Below are 15,470 nucleotides of genomic sequence, written 5' to 3'. Positions count from 1 at the left end.
ACTTGTCTTAATAGCTTAGCTATGCAGGCTAATTTATGATATTTTATATGATCTATTTTTCAGACCATTGTAAAGTACATTGTTATTATTTTGTTTCTCAAAAACATAACTGTATATGACTGTAAATTACCCTGCTTGTTCCTATGATCAGCAACTGATCAATTAATCAACATAAGTAATGCAGTTTGAATGACGTTCAGTCGCTATTTTCCTTTCGTGTGTCGTGTGCGCCCTCTATGCGGGACCTAAAGAATCAAGTACACAGGGTTTTGGTTTGTAAGAAAATGGCGGAAGGGGAACTCAATGTTGACAGCCTCATCTCAAGACTACTAGAAGGTAGCTACAATGATAGCTTTTCTTCATGGCTTTACGTAATAGTATTTTACAGCTGGAAGGTGCTCATGTATTTCATTATTGTTAATTCGTCTGACACTGCATTTGGTATCACTCATCGATCTAACATTACAGTAATGAAACATTAAAAACAGCTTGTCAATGTGGCTAATGATAGCTATCGTAGCTAGCTAGTTAACGTAGCTAGGTTAGCTAGTTGGTTATTCGAACAGAGACAGCTAACCTAGCTAGGTACCGCTACCTTTTTCTGCGAAGGTAAATGCCTGTAATCACTCACAGTGTATTCAGACAGTTAGCTAGCTAACTACGAGTTACAGGTTAGCTAGAAATGGAAGCTGTTACACAGGCCATGTTTTTTAAAAGTAACTCGCTATGGTCACGCCTCCTGACCAATCTTATTAGCTGGTTTAGTTAACTAACCTAGCTACGCTACGATAGAGTTAGCTAGGATATCCAAGTTGGCTACTAAACTTGGGGACTTGGGTAACTCCATAGTTATATACCTTGCTACTTAGCTGGCTTAGATAATTTTTCAGCTAGCCAACTGTGCGTATTTAACTGTTAAATTAGGCCATATAGTACCAGTTATCGTTAATGTTTCTGAAACGTTAGGTTCATGCCAGCCTGGGTTTGCTTGAGCTTCCCTCCTGTTAGATGTTTAGAATTGACACTATGCTGGACTTCACATATTATAGCTATACATTCTGTGTACATTTTGACTAAGCAGTGCTGACTGTTTTCTAACTGAAATAAGTCGTAATGTTGGCTATTTCTATCAGTACCTGCTACATTGTTTATCTTAATCATTGTGTGTTGCGTGTGACAGTTAACGTTAGCTAACCTTTTGCGTAACCGCTACTTAACTAGCTGTCCTGGATAAGCCTCCAAAGAACGTCTCCTTTGCTGGCTTGGCAAACCACATATAAACACATCGTTGTTAAAACGTTGATTGCTTCACGTTTGTTTATTTGTCCCTTACCCTGAATGACCAATATTTTCTGGAATTGAACTACACTATAGAGCAAGGCTGCAAAATGTTGAAGCACATAGGACATACTGCAAGGTTCGAAAAAAACAGCACAAGAAGTATGTGTTTGGGTTTCATGAATTGTTTCCATGGCCTAGCAACTGCACACAAGCCTGAGACCACTATGTATAATGCCACATGTCAGCTGTACTGGTGTAAAGCATGCTGTTACTGGAAAAGTGGAAATGTGTTCTCTGGACTGTTGAATCACCCTTCATTATCTGGCAGTCTGATAGAAGAACCAGAATTTGGCAGATGCCAATGAAATGCTACACATACGAATGCACCTGTGCACAAAGTGAGGTACATAGACATGATTTTTGAGTTTGGTGGAGAGAAACTCTATTAGCCTGCACAGAGCCATGACCTCAACCCCACTGAATACTTTGGGATGAATTATAATGTTGACTGCAAATTAGGCCTTTCCATCCAATATCAATGCCTGACCTGACAAACACTCATTTGTCTGATTGGGCACAACTTATCACAGGCACACACTACAAAATCTTGTGGAAAGCCTTTCCAGTAGAGTGGAAGCTGTTGCAAAAGGGGTGGTGGCAACTTCATACTAATGCCCATGGTTTTGGAATGGGATGTCAAACAAGTTCATATACGTGTTATGACCAGGTGTCCATATACTTTTAACTATATACTGTAGCAGAGCCTGCATACCCTAGCGGTGTGTATCTGGCAACTTATCTCATCTTCTGCTTTTGATCAAGGACCTTAAGGTTCCCTATAGGCACTGTGAATGTTACTGTTTGAATTGTGGTTAAGGTCTAAAAATCAGCTTGTATGTTTAATAGCAGCAAAACATCTTGTGTTCATAACAACAAAAACAATACTGACATTTTGTTACACTAGGGCACAATTTTGCATTCTTTTGTGATACCAATACTGAAAAAACCTGTACTACAATTAATGAACAGTAAGGCTGCACAATATGGACAAAAAAAAACTATATGGTTTATTCCATTTTGTGCATGCAACCAGCCACAGCTATAAATAGGCAGAATGTGATACTCTGGGAGTCTGTGAGAGAAGTGAAAGGACTGAAGGTTGATCAAGAAGAGATGCTTGATTGAGGGAGTACAGGGGCCTCACATTGAACAATACTTGTTATGGAATTGTTCAAATCAGTCGGCAGAAAGTCGGTGGCAAATTGAATATATGGTGTCTGTAGTTGGCTGCCCATATCAAAGTAGAGAGGCTAGAGACGACTATGAATAAGTCTATAAGGAAGTGCCTAGGGATGCTATGATAAGTAGTGCGGCGTTATATGCGAGAGGTGTGTAAATGTGCTACGGCAAGATGATTTTGTTAGGGTTTAAGGATGTGGTGGTAAAAGTGGCTTTGACAGTCACAAAAGCTGGGAGAATGTGGAATCCCTGAGAGGCAGTACAGTTAGTTAAGAGAGCAATGGCATATAGGGATGTGGTAGAGCAGGTGCAAAGGGGGAAGGCAGGGCTTGGGTCAGGTGATTCATGGAAAACATTTTGTAAAGAAACATAATGAGAGAAGGCTAATGATTTACTAGTTTTTTGTGAGCAAGAAGAGGAAACATAGCATGCAACAGCAGCCTCGGAAGGAAAATGGACAATGGCTCAGATAAGGGAATTCAGTGAATTGTAGAATCACCTCGGAAGAGCTTCAGGATGTGAATCACATAATAATTTTGTTTGGTGACAGATGTGAGAGAACATGGGTAGCAGACTAGTAGATAGGTGCTAAAGGATTTGTAGCTCATTCTGCTCATTAACTGTGTATGGCCCTAGTCACAAAAGGTGGCCTGTATGGATTTGCCATGTTAAGGAATGTTTGTGAGGTAGTGGATTCTTAGAGGTGTATTGTGAGTGAAGGGAATGGGCTCAGTCCTATGTGAAACTGTAATGGTTTGGCACAGGATATTTGCCATCTTATCCTGTATATTATTATAGTTATGCTGCTATGTATTGTAATTGTGATGTATCTTAAAATGTATTAAAAATACATTGGTACGATATGCTTGTTGCCTGGCCTGGAACATCTAATATTGGTGAGGATGTTCATAGAAGACAATAAAAATGTTATGAATGGTTAGAGGGCTTAATTGCATAATGCAGCCTTCTGCAATGTCAGTACTGAAAATGCCAGCATTATTGTATTTTATATTAACCAACCCCCCTTTATGTAGCGCTTGTTTAGGATTTATGAGAGGCAAAGAGATTTAGTAGTGTACTTTACATAGGCTGTGAATGGGTGAACATGACTGTGCAATCTAGACCCTTGCAGCTTTACTTGTGTAAGTCTGAATAACTTTCTTTAATCCAGTGCGGGGATGCAGGCCAGGGAAGATAGTCCAAATGACGGAGGCGGAGGTACGTGGGCTGTGCATCAAATCTCGGGAGATCTTCCTCAGTCAGCCTATCCTCCTGGAGCTTGAGGCCCCTCTCAAGATCTGCGGTCAGTACAATAAAATGCTTTGTATGTTTAACATATAGTCCCATCTCTCAATGTCTATTTCATTTTCCCCCGCATTCTAATCACTTCACTTAATTTAGTGCACTTGTACTGACATTGGTCCCAAAATTAGATGATAGATATGTTAGAATCTTTTAAGAGCCATGTTGTAGCCATAATTCAAATTATGTATGGTAGAAAATATACTCAAAAAAGTGTAACCATGTCAGTAAACCTTCATTCTTGCTCACCCCAGATGTATCGAGTGAGGAATAAAATGTAGTTTCTCTAGGACACAGAGACAAGAGAAAAGTGACTGGATGCAGTAGTTATAAAAATAGATGTGAGAGTGGAGCTGAGATGCCAGGAATTATCTAGAATAATATGAAAAAGAAGTAGTAGCTTAAAGATGTAGGGAACCATTATAAAATAATTAAGAAAGGAGTTAAAGTAATTGTATGATCATCTAGAATGTTGTTCTAATCAATAAGCAAATTAAAAAGCAAAATAAAAAATATAAAGCACTGCTCAAAAACCAACAAAACTGGCTCAATCTTCAGTGGTTATATTTAATATGTATAAGTTATATAAATAGTCCAATGAACACACTTGACTCAGCCTATTACACTATTTAATGTAGGGCTAAATTGCTTGCACAAGCATGGAGAATCAGAGTAACATAAGATGGACTTTGGGATTGTATTCATAGGATACACTTTTTATGTGGATACACTTGTTGCACTCTTAATCATTGATAATGTAGAAATGAAAATGTGTTTTTAGAATTTTAAAAATGAATTTAAAATCAAAAACTGAAATTTCCTTTTCACAAAAGTATTCAAAATCTGCTGTGGCACTTCAAATTGTGATCAGGTGCATCCTGTTTGCTTAAGATATCCTTGAGATGTGACTAGAACTAAATTGGAGTCCACCTATTGCAGTTTGAATTGGCTGGGTGCAGTTTTTTGAAAGACACACTTCTACACCCACAGAATTTATAGGGCCTTATAAATTAAACAGAATCTTATAAGGGACTACAATTTTCACTACATTTTTAGGACAAAAACCTGGGTGTAGCATTAATTTGCTGAAACGTGGTGGTGGCCATTTCATGCTATGTAGTTGATAGTCGCCAGTAGCAAAAGGGAGAATGATTACAGTTGAGAGACAGATAAATGCAGTGAAATACAGAAGCATTCTTAAAGAAAGTCTACTTCAGAGCAGACACAACCTCAAAATGGATCGACCGTTCACCAGAGTGAGGTGAATGTTCACCATGCAGCATTACAGTGACTTGATGCAAAAGGTCTCTGAAAGGCCCTGTGGACGTATAGATGGAAGTTCACAGACGCTCGCCATCCAGTTTGATGGAGCTTGAGAGGTTCTGCCGTGAGGAATGGGATAAACTACCCAAATCCAGGTATGCAAATCCTGAAGAGACACATCCAAGAAAAGTTGCAGCTGTAATTGCTGTCAAACGGATTTACATAAAGTATTGAATAAAGAGTCTGAATACTTTTTGGAATAAGAGATTTCAGTTTTGGATTTTTTGAAAGTCTCAAACACTTTTTAACTTGATCGTTATGATTGATTAAATGTAGGTTGATGGGTAAAATGACAATTCTATTAATTCAAAATCATATCCACAAAACAATAAAGGGTGCAAAAAGTAAAGGGATCTGAATACTTTCTGAAACCCTGTAGACTGTGTGCCCAGAAGGGCAAAATTAACCAAATTAGCAAGAAAACACATTTATGTTCTCTGTGTCCTTAAATATCAAAACATTAGAAAATGCACAATTTACAATATTGCTAATTTTCCAGACTTTTCTGTAAGTCCATGAGCCTTACATGTAGAATATGTGTGCAAAACGATAGTTTCTCACCCACAAATGAGCTGAATGTCATATCGACCGATCTGTCCATTCATGCGTCCATCAACCTGCTGTTGCAAAAACACAATTGCATTCTCTCCACTTTTTCTTGAAAATATTATTCTAAATGACACATGAACAACATGATTCTTGGCTGTGAGCTAAATGTACATGGCTCATATGGCAATGTGTGGAGCTTGAGTATAAGGACGAGGCTTGGACTTCAGTAGTTGCTGGGTCCCTGATATACTGCTTTGTCCTCCCATCTCTAGGTGATATCCATGGCCAGTACACGGACTTGTTGCGGCTCTTTGAGTATGGAGGCTTCCCTCCTGAGGCCAACTACCTCTTCCTAGGGGACTATGTGGACCGAGGGAAACAGTCTCTAGAAACCATCTGCCTCCTGTTGGCCTACAAGATCAAATACCCAGAGAACTTTTTCCTCCTGCGTGGCAACCATGAGTGTGCCTCCATCAACCGCATCTATGGCTTCTATGACGAGTGTGAGTGATGTGTAGAAACTTAGGCTTGTGGAAATGGCTGCATCTGTTTAGCTAGTGGTCACTGTTTAGTTGGTGGTGGAGTTTATTTCCAGCAAGTTACATTTTGGCAGTTTATGAGATGACTGACAATTGAAATCAACTTTGAAAATGCTAAAGCACAGTACTGAGTGAGACTGAGTTGGCATGTCTTTTTTTGGTTGTTGTTGTTGTTGTTTGTTTTTCCTGCTAATAGCTGCCTTAATAGCTGTCTGTCACTCAGTAGATCAGGGAATTCTGTATGGCCTATTTCCATGTAGGACTATTTCACTTCTCAGCTTCTTACAATAAGTTGCTGTTTTACTGACCTGCTGTTTCTCTTCTGGATCCCTCAGGCAAACGTAGGTTTAACATAAAGTTATGGAAGACTTTCACTGACTGCTTCAACTGTCTGCCTATTGCTGCGATTATTGATGAAAAGATTTTCTGCTGTCATGGAGGTTTGTAGCATGGAAACATGTCAGTGTGACCTAGACATTACATCAGTTTCTCCTCTTGCATAAAATCTCCTATCTCCATCCCTTCCCAGTGAAAATGGGAATCTGTAATACTAAATTATATGCAGAAAATTAATGCATGTGCCAGTCTGATATCCTAAGGAGACTGTTTGTTTGTGTTAGACTGAAGCATGTGTAGTACATGCTTGAGGTAGTACATGCTGAGATGCATAAACAAAATTTATACTTCTTTGAAGTTCTTGTGCTCAACAGAAATGTCTGTAAAAATATTGAATTTAAAAGTACTCATTTGCAGACTTGGAAAAGCATGGAAATTCAAATAATATTTAAAAAATATAGACTCAGCATCTCAAGATTTCAAGTCCACTTCACAGGAAGAACATAGCGTAGTTAGACATCATGGTACAGTTAACAACCTTTAGAGAAAGCAAAGAAAATGTACATAAAAAGGCGTCTGGGATTGGGTAGAATCACAAAAAGGTCTGCAATGTCTTTACATGGAAAGCTAATATGGTTATACTGGATCAGCTGCTTCTCTGAATTTTATTCCAACCATTTCAGTGACACTCCAGAATTAAGTGATGTCATGTTCAAGTGCTCTTATATTGTCTTTCAGACTCATTTAACAAACCATAGTTATACTTTAAAACATAATGAAGAAACTTGTAAATTGTTTGTAATAATATTTCTATAGCATATTGTTATGTTTAGTAATGGTTGTTTAGTATTAACCACATTTTGTGCCATTACACTGTCCTACTACCCAAAATAAAGTGCCCTGCTTCACCTGCAGGCATTAAAGGGAGGGGTGGGGATCACTGTTTTTGGGAGTAACCATATTGATTCTGTTTTTTTAATTAACAGTGAATAATAGAAATCATTTCAGAATAGTTTCATGACAGTTAACTGTGGCCTTAAAAGGGTCTAATATCAATGCAAGCCAACCCTGGAGTACAGAAACCACCATGCTGATTAGTTATTTAACAGTTTCTCTGTTGGTTTTTCTCTCCCTCTCCAGGTCTCTCTCCTGATCTTCAGTCTATGGAGCAAATCCGCCGTATCATGCGACCTACTGATGTCCCTGATACAGGTACAAGAACCCACCCCCCCACCCCCCCCCAAACAAATGAAATAAAAATAATATGCAGTATTATACTTGTATTCAGCTAGTTTTCAGTGTGAAGTGAGACGTTTCTTTTAATGAGGAATAACAGGAGCTTGAGGGAATAGAAATATGTGATGTATGCCTGTGTTGGCATAGTTGATCAAAAGGCCTTTGTGTTGTCAGGCCTGCTGTGTGACCTACTGTGGTCAGATCCCGACAAAGATGTGCAGGGCTGGGGTGAGAACGACAGAGGCGTGTCTTTCACTTTTGGGGCTGATGTGGTCAGCAAGTTTCTCAACCGCCATGACCTGGATCTCATCTGCAGGGCTCATCAGGTACACTTGTGAGGTGGCATTTTGGCTCTTAACTACAGATTCCCCGCCCCATTCTGTGAGCTGCTGCTTCAGTGCTGTGGATGACTTATGAAATCCCTATGCTAGTTTTTAACAACGCTGCTGATTGCAGGTGGTGGAAGATGGGTATGAGTTCTTCGCTAAACGTCAGCTGGTGACTCTGTTCTCTGCCCCTAACTACTGCGGGGAATTTGACAACGCTGGTGGCATGATGAGTGTGGATGAATCTCTTATGTGCTCCTTTCAGGTAAACAAAGGGGCGCATGCACACATACACTACACACACTCTGCATTCCTGGTAGTTACTCCCAATCTTCTTCCTGAATAATCAATGCCGTGTAAACCTACTACCCAGATTTTGAAGCCGTCGGAGAAAAAGGCGAAGTATCAGTATGGCGGCGTGAACTCGGGGCGCCCCGTCACCCCACCTCGCAATGCTCCGGCCCCTAAGAAGAGGTGAAAGGTTTTCCTTTCTCCTGTACATCTTCATTAAAGACAACTAGACCTTTCCCACGTCGCCTACAGCAAGCCCTTCAACCCCAAGCCACTACTTTACTTGTGTATATACTTTCTTTCTTTCTTTCTTTTTTGCTATATCTAATGTTCTGTTCTTTGCTTGTTTGTTGGTGTTTCTATTAATTGATAAAAAGGAAACAACTGTGGTTATTCAATACAGTGAGACACGTTGGTTATCCCACGCTATATTACACGGTACTGCAATGTCAGACAAATAGTTAAAGTGTATGTGTTTAAATGTGAGCAAAATAAGTGCACTGATGGGCATGTGTTTTGGACTTTTTGCACATAAACCACATCTTGCAAACTGTTACTGTGCCAGTACGCCACTCAAACTTTTGCTCAGATGTCCTGCATTTATAACAGGACTGGAAAACTTATGTTGGTTTATTCTGCGAGACACAAGAATGTAACTTTATTGAGACCGCAAGAAATTTATCGAATGTCTTCACAGGTGCAAACTTTGCAAATACAAATACATGTTTTTATCAATAAACAATCAAGAAGAAAAAAATAAGAGGTAAAAAAAAAAAAAACAACCTAAATAACTTTGAGGATTCCTAATAACTACACACTTGTAATTTATTACCAGTTGGTGAACCCAAGGTTTTTTTCAATCAGTCATTGAGAAAACACTTCCATTTCCAAGTACTAAGTGTAATAGGATAATGTTGTTTAACTGTGTACCAGTGTTTGATATAGACAGTGTTTTAAGAGGCAGAGGAAGATGGAGAAGAAATCATCTTGCCCTGATCTGTAGATTTGGACCCACATTTAACTAGTGTGAACAACTGTAGGTAAAAGCTCATATAGTGTAAATATTCACAGCATCATTATTCTCATTATACACAAGCCATACTGAAGACTTTCTGGAGCAGTATTGGGTACCATGCACATTGCTGGATTCATATTTAACCTGTTAAAAAAGTGCCATAACTCTACTCACATATTACACTGGCTGCAGATGCTTCGAATAATTCCTAATCAGTCATTTCTGGAATAATCAAGGTCACAGAGTGGGATACAGTAAACAATAGGGCCATAATGTATGTCTTATCTTAGTGTGTCTGGGATTAAATTTTACTTAAAATGTATAAATACAGTATGTGTATCTCAGAGGTCAGCTTTGGGTGTACTCATATTTGAATTAAATTTGCACATTTCCCAAATGTAAAAGTGTACTGAACAGTTGTAATGTGTGAGCTTTTCACCTTTGGCTAATTTGTCTCCACTGGTCACTTTATTAGCACAGATGAAGGCAGCAATAGAAGCCTTGTGTGCAACAGTAATGCCTTACACTGCTACTCAGTTCTGCCACCAGTGTTCTCAAATTATTTTGCTTGTATTTCAATTAACATGAATAGATTGAATAGATGTGCAAATTAATTTATATTCTGGCCTCTGAATGATGAACTCTGCAAATAGTGTGCTGTTTTAATGCTCTGGTAAGGGTGAAATTTTTTCTTCAGGATTTTTGATGCTTATTAGAACTTTCACTAATTGGCTTTGCCTAGATTTTGCAAGATGAACTTTTTGACCTGCTACCAAAAGTCTGGAAATATTAGTGTTTTCAAATCACTTTTAAGATTTGTACCAGTTTGTTTCAGACTCCTTGAATGAAATAAACAGACTAGTGGAAATAATTTTCTCATCTGAACTTCAGATGCCATTTTTTAAAAATTTTCCCCTCTAAGAAGCAAACACGATCACGACTTGTACCACTTACTAACATAGCACTTGATAAATGCTAATCAACAAAGGACACAATTACATTTTTTTTAAATAGAAAGAAATCCACTGAATGTGATTTACATAATTTTTAAACATGTCTGAATAAGTATTGCATAAACATTTGTTTAGCAACAGATATGACTACAAATTTATCACATGTTGGCATTATATGAACTCATTTCAGTTGTAAAGAAAATATGTCTTAATCTGGACATGGGATGCCATTTTCATCAATGTGACCAGCAAAATTATACAGGTCTGTTACAACTACGTTCAGGTATAACTTTGGTCATTCAATGAAATTGATAAACAAACGGGGGGGGGGCGGCAATCAATGTCATGTACAAACTGGGACTTGTTTTACTGACAGCAAGGTGTGGGAAGGTTACATCTGTCACCACTAGGATGAGTGCAGCACTCATCTCAAACAAGCTTATTTCATATGACTTATTCTAAATCAAAATGCACAACTGCATAAATGGAATTTGACAACACTAAGTAGAATCTTTAGCAGACAGGTCAGGGAAATCATTAAATCCAAACATATGTGGAATTAAAGATAGTTGGAATGCAAAACATGGCAAATGTGACAAAATTGAAATAAAATGCAAAAATGTAAATCACATACCCATTACCATTGCTTCACAAAGTTTAGTAACTTTTACTTAGTATGGAAAATTGTTTTCACATATAGTGACTAATCACAAGGCACTAAGATTCCATAAGCCTGATAACTCCTTAATCAGAGGAAAGGGCCTGCAGAACAGACAGAGGCACCCTGCTAACATAATACTGGTGATTCCGCAGTGTTGCCAACACACCAGCCGAGTTCATGTGCTTCACATCTGCACTGTATTGGTAGTTGTTCCCATGCATGTCAGTTAGTTTTCCTGCAGAGTGAGAAAAAAGGCAGAGAAAAGTCAATGGCCCAGAAATTAAATTTCCCACTATTTTGCTCTCCACTGCATCAAACTTTTTTTTTGGGGGGGGCGGGGGGCTTGAGAACAACTATGATCGTTACCGCCAACAGCATGCAGAATTGCCTCGGGTGCGCAGGTGTCCCACTTTTTACAGCCTGGGCTTGCAAAGACATAGGCTGATGCCTTACCCTCCACCAGCTGAATGATCTTTCAGAACAAATCGCAGGAATTAACATTCTGATCCCATAAGTACACATGGACCCTCCCCAAACGTACACTACTGCATCACTTACCTTATTCCCAGCGCCTCCTACTCGGATCACATGATGAGGATCCATTGCTTGGACAGCTTCTGTCACAACTTTATTGCTGTGGGAGCGTGTGGTGGTGATGATCCTTTTCCCTTCTGGCACCTCCTGGAGTTGGAAGCCGAAAGCACCTAAACCCAACATTCCCCACAACGTTCTGCCCAAAGTGGCATCTGCACCCACCTAGAATAACAAATTGGGGAGGAAAACTTACATTTTACATGGTCGATACTGATGCTTTCGAGAAAAGAAGATTTTTAATGGCCTAACCTGGTAGTTGTAGAAGGGTTGGTTGATTACTCCAGCGATGGCTTTTCCTTTATAAGCAATGCCTATCAGCACAGTCACATGATCCAAGAGCCCTGTGATCAGACACAACACACTTCTCTCAGCTAAAGAAATACATTTAAGATGAGGAATGGCACATTTTATTTTGATTGGACTTTTTAGATTGCTAAGATGTTTCATGAAGAGGAACACATGTAGATAAGGTATTGTCCTTGCTGGCTTCCCTCATGTCACCATACGGGTAGGGGTTCTGTGGGGCTTGAGCAGCTTCTTAATGACAACTGGGCTGTCCAGTAACCTTGCAGCTACAGCAGACAGAGAAAAAGAAAGGAGGGGACAGTGGAAAAAGGATGACCGTAGGAGAGCAGTAGGCGCAGTACTGGAAAAACCCTGCTCTTCTGTCCATTTGGAATTAAGAATACACTGCCAGCAACACACCCAGGAAAAATGAGGAAGTAAAGAGAAGTCGAGTTTAAAGATAATGGATGAATGGTGCAGTGAAATTAAAACAGCTCCTCCAGCAAACGAAGCAGCATCCCATCTAATCATAATTCAGGTTGTTAAGCAAATAACAGGAAATTGGTAAGCAGCCAAGTACAACATATCCTAAGATCTTTATAGTTTGCCATGTTAAGGCAATAGATCTGTAATCTTCAGTCACCTAAGCTTCAGAAAGATTTTTTTTTTCCCTTGTAGATATAATACAGGACGTTTTCCAAACTACTGGTATTATATAATATGATATAAACATTCATCATACATTTTAAGCCTATACCACTGATTGGAAATTTCAAGTCATTAAACAGTGAAATTAAAAAACAGCTTTTATCTGAGACGTATGAACAGTGCTGAATGAAGATTTTGGTCCTGAGGTCACATGTTACAAGGACAACCTGATCCAATGGTCTCTTACCTTCAGTGTATTCTTTAGTGCCATCTAGAGGATCAACCCACACAACAAGCTGGAAAACAGGATGCAGTGATCAATTGGGAAAAACATGCATTTTATTTACTGCAACATTTAATTGTTGTTGGGTTGTTTTGTTTTTTTTACCTCCTCTTCCTTCAAATTGGAGTACTCATCTGGACATGGCTTTTGCAGTATTGCATCATACTGACTGATCTCAATCAGGTCCTCTTCTACTGCCTCTGATGGCAAATCCTGTAAGAAATATAAATTGTTTGTAGTACTGTGATCTGTGAGCAATGTGAGCACCTTCTATTGTATGAGACTAGGCTGCATACCTCCTCCCCAATTATTGTGATTCTGGGAAAATTCTGTGACAGGGAAGCACATATACTCTTCTGAACAAGTCGGTCAGCAAGTGTCTGTAGGTCATTAACACCTGTCTGAGATGAGTAAAATGTAGACCAGAGAAAAGGGAGCGGAGATGATGTCGAAATGCTATTAACACAGTACTCAGTTATCCTGATAATTTTTAGAACAACATAGAGAAACGGTTATACAAATAAAACAGCCGATCTGATATTGTATGTCTTAGGAAACCACTTTAATGTACAAATTCTACATCCATTTAAATAAGTCATCTTTTAATTTATAGGAGTTATCGGCAAACCTATGTTGTAAGCCGTGCTTTTTACACAGATTCTTACGAGTATGGACGCCCAACCTGTCCCACCTTTTCAACGATTCCCAGATCTCCACTGTAAAGGACTTTCCTCACGATTGTCCCTGCCTTCTCTGCTACAGCATACGCTGAAGCCAGAAGCCGCATCACCACCACAGGGCTGCTTGCCATTGCTGATGTAAACAGAAAATCAAGAAATCTTAGCTGCACTTGAATCTAACAACTTAAAAGGTCAATTATCCAAGAAGTGGAAGAGAACCACACAGTTAGCTAGTTAACTTTGACAAATAATTAGCTAGAGTGCAGAAAGCTGTAAAGACTACAATGAATTATATGTACGTGTATTCACGGGGTGTTCGTAATGAAATGCATTAGTAGAATGTAGCCAGCTAGCTTTGTTTGGCTTTACAGCCCGAACCTTGCCCTAGGTATTTTCTCATCGCCCGCTGTTAACGTCAACCTTGAAGCTCACGTCAAGTACCAACACTAATCAATTACGGCTGCAATTTTTAAATTAGATGTTACTCATCAGTTAACATAACATAAAAACAAAACACGTCCAAGGAGTGTCTACGGTTATGTTAACCAATATGATAAATGGCAAGCTACCTACTTACCTATGTTAGCTATTCATTAAGTACATGCTATGCTATGATAGGGTATCTGTCCTGTCCTAGCTAGCTAACTAGCTAACATAACTATACACCGAGTGTAGGCTGCGTTAACTCACAAATCCTTTGCAGACAGCTGCTAGCTAGCCAACTGGTACAAGGTTTTAAGTCTAGGAAATGTAAAAAATAATGTTCAACGGTGTTACCAGGATTGCAGCATGCTATGGTGTCAAAAGGGATGTCCCTTGCTGCCAGTGGAAAGTGGAAACGAGAAAGCGACAATCAAGGTCTCAGCGCCCGACATGTTCTGTAGGTCTCGCTCAGGTTTGTATGGTTCCCAGGAGCCCTAAGTGAAACTTTTCGCGAGAGGCTTCAATTGGAATTCAAACGGTTTTGTCGTTCTTGGTCACTTGGACACCGTTATATAGGTAAACTAGATTAGCTAACTAAACGCTGTTCTAATTAAACGTTTAAAGCGTTGCTGATAAGAAAATAAACATATGCTAGGGTAAGTCAGATAACTAAGTCATTTTAGTTTACTAGTTAATAGCCAACAAAAATAACCAGCTAAGCTAATGTTAGCTATTCTAGATATGTCTAGTTGGGTAATTTAGCTAACATTATGTTAGTTGGCTAACTAGTTATTTTTGCTAGCTAAGTTCATGGCTTATGTAATATTAGCCAACTCTGATTTTAAATTTGACGTTTGCTAACACTTGCTAGTTGTCTGGTTGTTGTTGTTTGTTGTTGTTGTTGTTGTTTGTTTGTTTCTTTTTGCTGACTAGTTTGCTTAACATTTTCACAGTATACTGAAAACAAGTAGCAGTCATAAGTTAACAACTATTTTGTTAAACCAGTACATAATCATTGTTAGAGAATCTAGCGTTACGTGGCACCATATAGTTCTGAAGCGGTTGCCATGAGTGTCTTACGTTCAACATTAACTTTATTTGAAACATTTCTTTTTGTACATTTAACATAATATTAACCCATTCATTCAGGTACTTAACAAACCTGGTTCATCTCAAGCAAGTACTCATTATTATGATCAGTGGCAACAGTTGTTGCCAAATTTACTAGCAAGCTATATTGAAACAGCTTTGTTTGCAAATGCCACATCTGCAGACCTACAAATTGGTTTGAAGACATGTTTGAAAACATGTGGCCTTAATAAAAATTGTGAAAAACTGATGTACAGCTGGTAATATAAGCATGAATCATGTGCTAAATAGACTAAAGTTATGACCCAGCAATTTCAGAACAACAACAACAATGTGTGAAGGGCAGCTTAGTGCCTTTTAGGGCAGTGAGGCCACTTTGACCATGCAAATTCCATTTTTTTCCAAATGAAATACACT

At 38.9% G+C, this 15,470-nt stretch overlaps 2 protein-coding genes across 5 annotated transcripts; one reads left to right on the top strand and one right to left on the bottom strand.

The window, feature by feature from the left end:
• Positions 1–228: 228 nt before the first annotated feature.
• On the top strand, positions 229–10,308 carry LOC113572248 (serine/threonine-protein phosphatase PP1-beta catalytic subunit-like). The gene is made up of 8 exons (XM_027001656.2): positions 229–336; positions 3,692–3,823; positions 5,967–6,197; positions 6,569–6,673; positions 7,710–7,781; positions 7,980–8,131; positions 8,262–8,396; positions 8,505–10,308. Exons 1-8 carry the CDS (start codon positions 237–239, stop codon positions 8,607–8,609), a joined length of 1,032 nt encoding a protein of 343 aa, XP_026857457.2. The 5' UTR covers positions 229–236; the 3' UTR covers positions 8,610–10,308.
• On the bottom strand, positions 9,505–14,427 carry bpnt1 (bisphosphate nucleotidase 1). Of its 4 annotated transcripts, none has more exons than XM_027001657.2 (10): positions 14,319–14,427; positions 13,553–13,674; positions 13,158–13,262; positions 12,967–13,074; positions 12,826–12,874; positions 12,152–12,217; positions 11,895–11,986; positions 11,610–11,807; positions 11,418–11,523; positions 9,505–11,286 (listed from the first exon to the last, which is right to left on the bottom strand). In XM_027001657.2, exons 2-10 carry the CDS (start codon positions 13,670–13,672, stop codon positions 11,135–11,137), a joined length of 996 nt encoding a protein of 331 aa, XP_026857458.1. In that variant the 5' UTR covers positions 13,673–13,674; positions 14,319–14,427; the 3' UTR covers positions 9,505–11,134. The 4 variants fall into 4 exon arrangements, with proteins under 4 accessions (XP_026857458.1, XP_026857459.1, XP_026857460.1 ...); XM_027001658.2 differs by lacking the exon at positions 14,319–14,427 and adding an exon at positions 14,232–14,314; XM_027001659.2 differs by lacking the exon at positions 14,319–14,427 and adding an exon at positions 14,119–14,185.
• Between the last annotated feature and the right edge of the window lie 1,043 nt (positions 14,428–15,470).

This window comes from Electrophorus electricus, chromosome 3 (assembly GCF_013358815.1).
Source record: "Electrophorus electricus isolate fEleEle1 chromosome 3, fEleEle1.pri, whole genome shotgun sequence".
Lineage (NCBI taxonomy): Eukaryota > Metazoa > Chordata > Actinopteri > Gymnotiformes > Gymnotidae > Electrophorus > Electrophorus electricus.
Note: the sequence above shows the minus strand (reverse complement) of the source record. Positions and strands in the feature narration are given on the sequence as shown.

Coding starts and splice junctions, on each gene's coding strand:
- LOC113572248 (XM_027001656.2), top strand. CDS start 237: ATGCGGGACCTAAAGAATCAAGTACACAGGGTTTTGGTTTGTAAGAAA. Junction 337..3,691: donor CATCTCAAGACTACTAGAAG/GTAGCTACAATG, acceptor TCTTTAATCCAG/TGCGGGGATGCAGGCCAGGG. Junction 8,397..8,504: donor CTCTTATGTGCTCCTTTCAG/GTAAACAAAGGG, acceptor CCTACTACCCAG/ATTTTGAAGCCGTCGGAGAA.
- bpnt1 (XM_027001657.2), bottom strand. CDS start 13,672: ATGGCAAGCAGCCCTGTGGTGGTGATGCGGCTTCTGGCTTCAGCGTAT. Junction 13,263..13,552: donor ATCTGGGAATCGTTGAAAAG/GTGGGACAGGTT, acceptor TACTCATCTCAG/ACAGGTGTTAATGACCTACA. Junction 12,875..12,966: donor CCAATTTGAAGGAAGAGGAG/GTAAAAAAAACA, acceptor CCTGTTTTCCAG/CTTGTTGTGTGGGTTGATCC.